This window comes from Oncorhynchus masou, chromosome 29 (assembly GCF_036934945.1).
Source record: "Oncorhynchus masou masou isolate Uvic2021 chromosome 29, UVic_Omas_1.1, whole genome shotgun sequence".
NCBI classification, from domain to species: Eukaryota; Metazoa; Chordata; class Actinopteri; order Salmoniformes; family Salmonidae; genus Oncorhynchus; species Oncorhynchus masou.
Genome location: NC_088240.1, coordinates 75,165,938 through 75,175,743, shown reverse-complemented (window position 1 = coordinate 75,175,743; position 9,806 = coordinate 75,165,938). Strand labels below are relative to the sequence as shown.

The window sequence follows — 9,806 nt, the reverse complement described above, 5'->3', positions numbered from 1 at the left end:
AACAAGTTCTAATGTTGTGTATGCTATGTAATGAGTTTCATTAAGATTAAGAGCAAAGGTATTGCAGGTATTTTCAGACTTTTGCTTCTTCCATTTGTGCTCCTGTTTAGTGCCTCTACATACACCCCCTCCCCCCCTTTGTAATATTGACCTCACAACCCAGAGTAAAAATATTGTAGCGTCTTTATTTTTAGGCAAGTGAATAAAGAAGACCTGGCAACTACACCACCTAACGTCATTTACTTGAACACCCATGACATCCATCCACATCTGAATAAACTGAATTGCACAAAAAGTATCTATGTGGATTGAGATCGTTACCCTTAGTTAGAGGTTGTTGTTACACATGGTGACATGCTGTTTTGATACCCCAGCAGTGGTAAAATAAATCAATAAATAAGGTGTGACATTTACTTCACACTGATGGTCACTACATGGTGTAGTTGTGGACAGAAAAATTAACATTTCCTTTCCCCTGGATAATAGTTGCTTTATGTCTATTTACGATCTCGCCATCTGAATAAGGCCAGATTCTAGATAACAGATTTACATGCAGTATCTATGTTTAAGGGAAATAGTGAGTAAACCAGTAAATGGTATAAGTAGCTGATCTATTCCTGGGGCGTTGCATGGGTGACACAGTGTGAAAGCACATCAGAGGTAACTCTGTGACCTGAAACAGAGGTACATCTTCTTCCTCACCTAACTGCAAGTGATATCAAACCTGCTCAATCTCCTCTGGGGTCCAGGTCCCCAACACGTCAACACTCCGACAGTGAGCAGGTAAGAGGCTTTTACATCAGTAATGATATAATACAACGTCTTTGCATGTAGTTATGTGTAAAGACTTTAACAGTTTGTTCTATGCTAGACACTGTCTTTTTCACTATCCTGTTTTTGCAATGGTTCCACAGTGGGGAATATCTTTAGAATGATTTTCTTGCTCTTGGAGACTGTATCGGAGACTGTATCGCACTGCCGCAAGGTTTAGAAATAACTGGATATCAATGTGAGCTCAGATAAATGCTTACAGAAATCAAAGCATGTCTGATTGTATCCATCCAACAGAATAATTTCCACAAACAATGCAAATATTTTTCTGGTTTTAGTCACAATAAACCGGGTCAAAACACACAGTACAGACTCCTGAATAACTCCTGAAAAACACAGATTTCACTTCCCCAGATGGGGCAAGTTCAAAACATTTCCCAATATTATGGGAACGTGTATCAGACATTGTAACGGCTGTCATAGGTTGAAGAAGGTGAAGAGGACCAAGGTGCATCGTGGTACGTGTTCATGGTAGATTTAATACAGAAGCTGAACACTAGAACAAAAAACAACAAAGCGGAACAAACAAAACCGTTCTGTCTGGTGCAGACACACAAAGACAGAAAACAACTACCCACAAACACAGGTGGGAACAGGCTACCTAAGTATGGTTCTCAATCAGAGACAACGATTGCTAGCTGCCTCTGATTGGGAACCATACCAGGCCAAACACATAGAAATACAAAACCTAGACTACAAAACATAGAATGCCCACCCCAACTCACACCCTGACCAAACTAAAACAGAGACATAAAAAAGGAACGAAGGTCAGAAAGTGACAGACATTCAGTCATTCTGTACTCAATTAGACTGCAAAAAAATTAGAGATTTGTATATCTGTCTCTGCATCTATTACACGTATAGACATTTAAATACACTTTCTTTCGGGGGGTTTTGTGTGTGTTTTGTCTTCGAATGTAGGCTACTACACTGCACATAAAACATACAGTGCATACGGAAAGTATTCAGTCCCCTTGACTTTTTCTACATTTTGTTACGTTACAGCCTTATTCTAAAATGGATTACATAGTTTTTTCCCCTCATCAATCTATACACAGTACCCGATAATTACAAAGCAAAAACTGATTTTTAGAAAATGTAGCAAATGTATTCATATATATATACAGTGGGGCAAAAAAGCATTTAGTCCGCCACCAATTGTGCAAGTTCTCAGACTTAAAAAGATGAGAGAGGCCTGTAATTTTCATCATAGGTACACTTCAACTATGACAGACAAAATGAGAAAATTCCAAAAATTCCAAAAATCACATTGTAGGATTTTTCATAAATTTACTTGCAAATTGTGGTGGAAAATAAGTATTTGGTCAATAACAAAAGTTTATCTCAATACTTTGTTATATACCCTTTGTTGGCAATGACAGGGGTCAAACGTTTTCTGTAAGTCTTCACAAGGTTTTCACACACTGTTGCTGGTATTTTGGCCAATTCCTCCATGCAGATCTCCTCTAGAGCAGTGATGTTTTGGGGCTGTTGCTGGGCAACACGGACTTTCAACTCCCTCCAAAGATTTTCTATGGGGTTGAGATCTGTAGACTGGCTAGGCCACTCCAGGACCTTGAAATGCTTCTTACGAAGCCACTCCTTCGTTGCTCGGGCGGTGTGTTTGGGATCATTGTCATGTGGAAAGACCCAGCCACGTTTCATCTTCAATGCCCTTGCTGATGGAAGGAGGTTTTCACTCAAAATCTCACAATACATGGCCCCATTCATTCTTTCCTTTACACGGATCAGTCGTCCTGGTCCCTTTGCAGAAAACAGCCCCAAAGCATGATGTTTCCACCCCCATGCTTCACAGTAGGTATGGTGTTCTTTGGATGCAACTCAGCATGCTTTGTCCTCCAAACACGACGAGTTGAATTCTTACCAAAAAGTTATATTTTGGTTTCATCTGACCATATGACATTCTCCCTATCTTCTTCTGGATCATCCAAATGCTTTCTAGCAAACTTCAGATGGGCCTGGACATGTACTGGCTTAAGCAGGGGGACACGTCTGGCACTGCAGGATTTGAGTCCCTGGCGGCGTAGTGTGTTACTGATGGTAGGCTTTGTTACTTTGGTCCCAGCTCTCTGCATGTCATTCACTAGGTCCCCCCGTGTGGTTCTGAGATTTTTGCTCGCCGTTCTTGTGATCATTTTGACCCCACGGGGGGAGATCTTGCGTGGAGCCCCAGATCGAGGGAGATTATCAGTGGTCTTGTATGTCTTCCATTTCCTAATAATTGCTCCCAGAGTTGATTTCTTCAAACCAAGCTGCTTACCTATTGCAGATTCAGTCTTCCCAGCCTGGTGCAGGTCTACAATTTTGTTTCTGGTGTCCTTTGACAGCTCTTTGATCTTGGCCATAGTGGAGTTTGGAATGTGACTGTTTGAGGTTGTGGACAGGTGTCTTTTATACTGATAACAAAGTTCAAACAGGTGCCATTAATACAGGTAATGAGTGGAGGACAGAGGAGCCTCTTAAAGAAGAAGTTACAGGTCTTTGAGATCCAGAAATCTTGCTTGTTTGTAGGTGACCAAATACTTATTTTCCACCATAATTTGCAAATAAATAAATTAAAAATCCTACAATATAATTTTCTGGATTTATTTTCCTCATTTTGTCTGTCATAGTTGAAGTGTACCTATGATGAAAATTACAGGCCTCTCTCATATTTTTAAGTGGGAGAACTTGCACAATTGGTGGCTGACTAAATACTTTTTGCCCCACTGTGTGTATATATATATATATATATATATATATATATATATATATATATATATATATATATATATATATATCACCTTCACATAAGGATTCAGACCCTTTACTCAGTACTTTGTAGAAGCACCTTTGGCAGTGATTACAGCCTCTCTGTCAGGTTGGATGGGGAGCGTCGCTGCACAACTATTTTCAGGTCTCTCCAGAGATGTTCGATCGGGTTTACGTCTGGGCTCTGGCTGGGCCACTCAAGGAAATTCATAGACTTGTCGTAAAGCCACTCCTGCATTGTCTTGGCTATTTGCTTAGGGTCGTTGTCTTGTTGGAAGGTGAACCTTCGCCCCAGTCTATGGTCCTGAGAGCGCTAAACGAGGTTTTCATCAAGGATCTCCTTGTACTTTGCTCCATTCATCTTTCGCTCGATCCTGACTAGTCTCCCAGTTCATGCTGCTGAAAAATATCCCCACAGCATGAATCTGCCACCACCATGCTTCACCATAGGGATGGTGACAGGTATCCTCCAGACGTGACACATGGTATTCAGGCCAAATAGTTCAATCTTGGTTTCATCAGACCAGAGAATCTTCTTTCTCTTGGTCTGATTCCTTTAGATGCCATTTGGCAAACTCCAAGCGGGCTGTCATGTATCTTTTACTTAAGAGTGGCTTCCGTCTGGCCACTACCATAAAGGCCTGATTGGTGGAGTGCTGCAGAGATGGTTGTCCTTCTGGAAGGTTCTCCCATCTCCACAGAGGAACTCTGAAGCTTTGTCAGAGTGACCATCGGGTTCTTGGTCACCTCCCTGACCAAGGCCCTTCTCCCCCAATTGCTCAGTTTGGCCTGATCGGCCAGCTCTAGGAAGAGTCTTGGTGGAAGAAGTTTGGTGGAGGCCACTGTGTTCTTGGGGACCTTCAATGCTGCAGAAATGTTTTGGTACCCTTCCCCAGATCTGTGCCTTGATACAATCCTGTCTCCGAGCTCTACGGACAATTCCTTCGACCTCATGGCTTGGATTTTGCTCTGACATGCACTGTCAACTGTGGGACCTTATATAGATCTGTGTGTGCCTGCCTTTCCAAATCATGTTCAATCAATTGAATTTACCGCAGGTTTAGAAACATCTCAAGGATGATCTCATAGAAAAGGGTCTGAATACTTATGCAAATAAGGTATTTCTATTTGTTATTTTGGATACATTTGCAAACATTTCTAAAAACCTGTTTTGCTTAGTCATTTTGGGTTATTGTGTGTAGATTGCTTTAGAACAAGGCTGTAACTTAACAAAATGTTTCTGTATACACTGTATGTACAGTACATGTGCAATGTACTACATATTGCTTATATAAGCCAGAAATAACAGCTAGAGATAGACAGAGAAATGTTTTTCTAGTTATGCACTGTCTCTTCGATATGTCACAATCCCCATTGGACACAGTCACTGGTTCCTAACAGCTGTCTTTGAATGGATGTGCTTGGCCTAAAATATGAGAGGATTCAGTTCCTTCTCCTTTTTATTTGGTTCAGAGTGGCAAAAGAATAGAGGAACACGGGTGAGACTACGAGAAGAGTGTCCTGAGTCTGTGAAGGTGTTTCAGGTGTTCCGCTGTTTCGTTGGTAACAATGGATCACGTCAAGGCAACCGCAGATTACTATGTGAGTAACGGTGTTGTTATGCCACATACTAATAAATGTAGTTCTTTATGACTTCAAGAGCAATCGATGGTGCGATAAATAATTGGGACTAGCAGACAAAAAAAGTATTAGCCAGATAAGTCAAATAAGAAATGATATTTTACAACAACATGGTTAGTCAAGAAAATAACAGAATAAAAAAATATATGACAATGAATAACAATCTGAATACTTTAATTTTAAAACAATGAGTAGAGAGTCTGAGGCCATTTAAAATATTGTTCAAAATCATAGAAGCTACTAGTGTGGGATCTTAATTTGATCATGCTTTTGTTGCTGAGAATTTTCCTGCACCACAGGAAATGCAGATAAGCTTTGGAATGTACATAAATTCACTGAAAACGTACACTAACACAAGGTTATATTAACATTACTTTTCATGTAGACTACTTTTGTCCAGCTAATAGCCTAACCACTGATCAAGCAACATTATGGACTAAATGTTCATATCAGATCGCTTCAGGACTATTTAGCTGTGACTATATAGGTCAAATTAAGATCTGTAACAGGTACACACATCTGTATGAATTTAGCACTGCATCATCTTGAGTTTAGTCAGAGATACAAATGCGTTCTGTCCTATGAGGAGAATCCAGGGCCTCTATCCATAAAGGGTCTCGGAGTAGCAGTGCTGATCTAGGATCAGTTTTACCTTTTAGATCATAATGAAAAATATTATATGGGCAGGGGGAATGCTTTATGCATACGGACCCAGAACATTGTTGTAGTCAGCTAATTTTCCTTCCTCTCACTCTCTTTTCCTCTCCTATGTCTCCAGATATATGAAGACAGCTACAACTATTCATCTGAAACAGGCAGTAGCCAATCCAGTAGCGTGCCCTGCAACCAGGATGGCATCATGGACTTCACCCGGAGCTACTCCCCTGTGGTCTATAGCCTGGTGTTTGTGCTGGCGCTGGTGGGTAACATCCTAGTGCTGTGTGTGCTGATGCGCTACCGTACCTCTCAGACAGGTGGGACCTGCTCCTTCTCCCTCACCGACACCTTCCTGCTCCACCTGGCCGTGTCCGACCTCCTGCTGGCCCTCACGCTGCCCCTGTTCGCCGTCCAGTGGGCCCACCAGTGGGTGTTCGGCATGGCCGCCTGCAAGATTTCCGGAGCCCTGTTCTCTCTGAACCGCTACAGCGGCATCTTGTTCCTGGCATGCATCAGCTTCGACCGCTACCTGGCCATTGTCCACGCCATCAGCACCGGCTGGAAACGCAACACCTGCCATGCACAGATTGCCTGCACCCTGATCTGGACAGTGTGCTTGGGCCTGAGTGGGGTGGACATCACCTTTAGACAAGTGGTGAAGGTGGAAGTGGGGCGTTCAGGGGACCATCAGGGCCTGCTGGTGTGCCAGACGGTGTTCCCCCACAGCTCAGTGCAGTGGCAGGTGGGGATGCCGCTAGTCAACTTGGTGCTGGGTTTTGGGCTGCCCCTGCTGGTCATGCTCTACTGCTACATCCGTATCTTCCGCTCCCTTTGCAACGCCTCGCGTCGCCAGAAGAAGAAGTCCCTTCACCTCATCGTCTCCCTGGTGTCCATGTTTGTGGTCTGCTGGGCGCCCTACAACTCCTTCCAATTGGCCGAAAGCCTGAATAAGCTGGGCGTGATTAGTGGAGGCTGCCAATTTGGCCGCACGGTGGACATCGGGATCCTGGTGTCTGAGAGCATGGGCCTGTCACACTGTGCCCTGAACCCGCTGCTGTACGGCTTTGTGGGGGTGAAGTTTAGGAGGGAGCTGACCAGAATGTGTAAGGGGCTGCTGGGACAGAGGTTCTATCCAGGGATGAAGGAATGGGGAGGACAGAGGAAAACACGGAGGCCCACTAGGTCCTTCAGCTCAGCAGAGAGTGAGAACACCCACTCTGTCATGGCGTGAGCCAGCCACGTGCACAGATAGGGGTCTACCTGTGCCCGAGCACCTTTTTGTTGTTGTTCTGAACCCACAAGTCATCGTAAAGTTGTCAAGTTCACCATCCCCAACCCCCCATCCCATTGGTCTGCCCTGTACAGAGCTTGCGTGTGCCTGGTATCCAAACATGCATGGCTTGAAATGCAGTCACCGGTTGAGTCTGTGTAGCAAGCTACCTAGTTTAAATATCAACAGTACTGCCACAGCAGCATAACATTTGATCTACATCATCATCAATATTTGGTTTGGCCTACATAGCCTTCGAGCAGCAGAGAGGCAGAAGACATAGAGAGAAACAGCTGCATTCAGGCTCTACAACCCTCTGACCCAACTCCATCCCATCATCAGTCAGGTGTTGCACATGTGTGTCAGGGCAGCAGCAACACAGGTAGTCTGGACTTTAGCTAACCACCATACACTAAAATATCCACACAAGCCACCAGCCAACCAACCATATACTTACTATAGCATGAGTTAGAAGAGTATGAATATTATAGTATATTATGAAGTTATGATTTAAGAGCATTGAAGAGAATCACAAAAAATGCTAGTTAACTATCAGATTTACATCAATCATCAACACAATGATTAGCTGATAGCCTATCCTCTTTACCCGATGTCAGTCATGTTTAGGAAGCACTTTAAATATATAGGTTTATGTTTGTGTTTTTTTAGGTAGTATGTTATACATTTAGAGATATCATTTTTTTAAAGGTGGTTGTCACTAGTTACCACAGGCACATAATGTAAAAATTCATGAAAACAAATATTAGCTTTTTGGTCTTAATTTAAGGTTAGGGTTAGGCATAAGGTTAGCAGTGTGGTTAGGGGTTATGGGTGGTTAGGTTTAAAATCAGATTTGAAGAAGAGAAATTGTAGAAATAGGCGGAGCCTAGCCATAATTATGACTTTGTGGCTCTGGTAACTAGTGAGGACCGTGAAAGGTCTGTGCATCCCGGCCCAGGTGAGAGCCTGGAGAGAGGGAGAAAGAGAGAGAGAGGGAGTGGGGGATGTGGAGACTGACAGAAAAGGAGAGGAAGAGAGAATACAAGTCAAAAGGGGGACAGGTAATATTGAACTAGTGGGTGCTGAAAAGAGGGAACACAAATTGTTTATTGTGAAAATGACAAAATGGGAAAGAAATACAGATGTGCACATTGTGTCAAAGTGAGGAAAAAACTTATGTTATTTTGTTGTGATACGTTCCTCTGGTGCTTCCTGATAGTGGCCCTGCTCCTACTGTAATAGGTCAACATTATGGTGCTTTTAAAGACAACACATTCTCAGGGAGGACATTTTTCATATAGTAGCCTATTTTCACTCTCTTCTTGTAATTTTGGTTAATGAAATTCTACTGTCCATCCAATCGTACAGCCTTCCAAGTTAAAACCCTATCTGCCTCTCGTGTGACCATGTTATCCCATCTGCCTCTAGTAGTGTGACCATGTTAACCCCATCTGCCTCTAGTGTGAGCAGCAAAGACTGCATAATATGAAGGTGAGCAGTGAACAATTTCTCAAGCTGTTTAGTTTCCTGATAAGTTGATGACTATAATTTCAAGGAACTGGATAATTTCTTGCAAAATATATTTTTTTAAATGTATGAAACCTACTTCCTCAAAAGGGCCAAGTCATCACTATATGTGTTACTCATATGTTGTCTTGTGTTTTTGAAGGCAGCAAACACTTATACATTTCAAATCCTGCAGCAATAGTTTTTTCTTTGTTTGATTGCTTCATTTGTTCACTGGGGAAACAAAGGTGTTAAGTAAGTCATGACAGACATGCAGCTTTACTTATGGCAAATGTTGACATGTTCTTTGGTACCAGACTGTTATTCAACATTTTCTAATTCACTTCTTTAGATGAGATTGTTATACATCAGTCAGCACAACACATACAGTGCCTTGCGAAAGTATTCGGCCCCCTTGAACTTTGCGACCTTTTGCCACATTTCAGGCTTCAAACATAAAGATATAAAACTGTATTTTTTTGTGAAGAATCAACAACAAGTGGGACACAATCATGAAGTGGAACGACATTTATTGGATATTTCAAACCTTTTTAACAAATCAAAAACTGAAAAATTGGGCGTGCAAAATTATAAGCCTGAAATGTGGCAAAAGGTCGCAAAGTTCAAGGGGGCCGAATACTTTCGCAAGGCACTGTATGTACATAGGATTGTATACATGTATTTCTATGTTGTAGAAATCTTAGGAAGTAGAATAAAACATTGGGGGAAATGTACATTTGATATATCAATAAATAAATTATATGCAAATATCTTGTTACGTCTCTAGATATTTTTGGCTATACAACATTTCAAGGTTATTTTATCTGCATTAATGTAGCCAGTATCGGGAAACATTCAATAAGCACTTACAAAAAAAGGCCAATCTCCCCATCTGGTGGACAATGTATAAAAAATGTATGATTTATTCCTTTCCTTATTCTCTTAATCTGTAGGATACTTTATCTCTACTTTGAAACAACCTGGCAGGTGAAAACAAATTCCCAGGCCATTCAACCTCGTCTCAGAGAATTTTGATTTATTCTGTATGTAAATCCGAGACACTCCATTTAGTATGATATGTTATGTTTGGTATGGGTACCAGTGGAGGCTCCTCAGGGGAGAAAGGGGA

At 42.0% G+C, this 9,806-nt stretch overlaps 1 protein-coding gene across 2 annotated transcripts; it reads left to right on the top strand.

Moving 5' to 3' along the window:
* The first annotated feature begins 618 nt into the window (after nucleotides 1-618).
* Nucleotides 619-9,447, top strand: LOC135520543 (C-X-C chemokine receptor type 3-2-like). 2 transcript variants are annotated; one of them, XM_064946178.1, is made up of 3 exons: nucleotides 619-783; nucleotides 5,077-5,205; nucleotides 6,023-9,447. In XM_064946178.1, exons 2-3 carry the CDS (start codon nucleotides 5,173-5,175, stop codon nucleotides 7,130-7,132), a joined length of 1,143 nt encoding a protein of 380 aa, XP_064802250.1. In that variant the 5' UTR covers nucleotides 619-783; nucleotides 5,077-5,172; the 3' UTR covers nucleotides 7,133-9,447. The 2 variants fall into 2 exon arrangements, with proteins under 2 accessions (XP_064802250.1, XP_064802249.1); XM_064946177.1 differs by lacking the exon at nucleotides 619-783 and having other exon boundaries at nucleotides 3,679-5,205.
* The last annotated feature ends 359 nt before the right edge of the window (nucleotides 9,448-9,806 follow it).

Bases quoted from the DNA above. Each gene is read 5' to 3' on its own strand.
- LOC135520543 (XM_064946178.1), top strand. From the start codon at position 5,173: ATGGATCACGTCAAGGCAACCGCAGATTACTAT. The intron at 5,206-6,022 runs GTGAGTAACGGT...CTATGTCTCCAG, and splicing joins AGGCAACCGCAGATTACTAT to ATATATGAAGACAGCTACAA.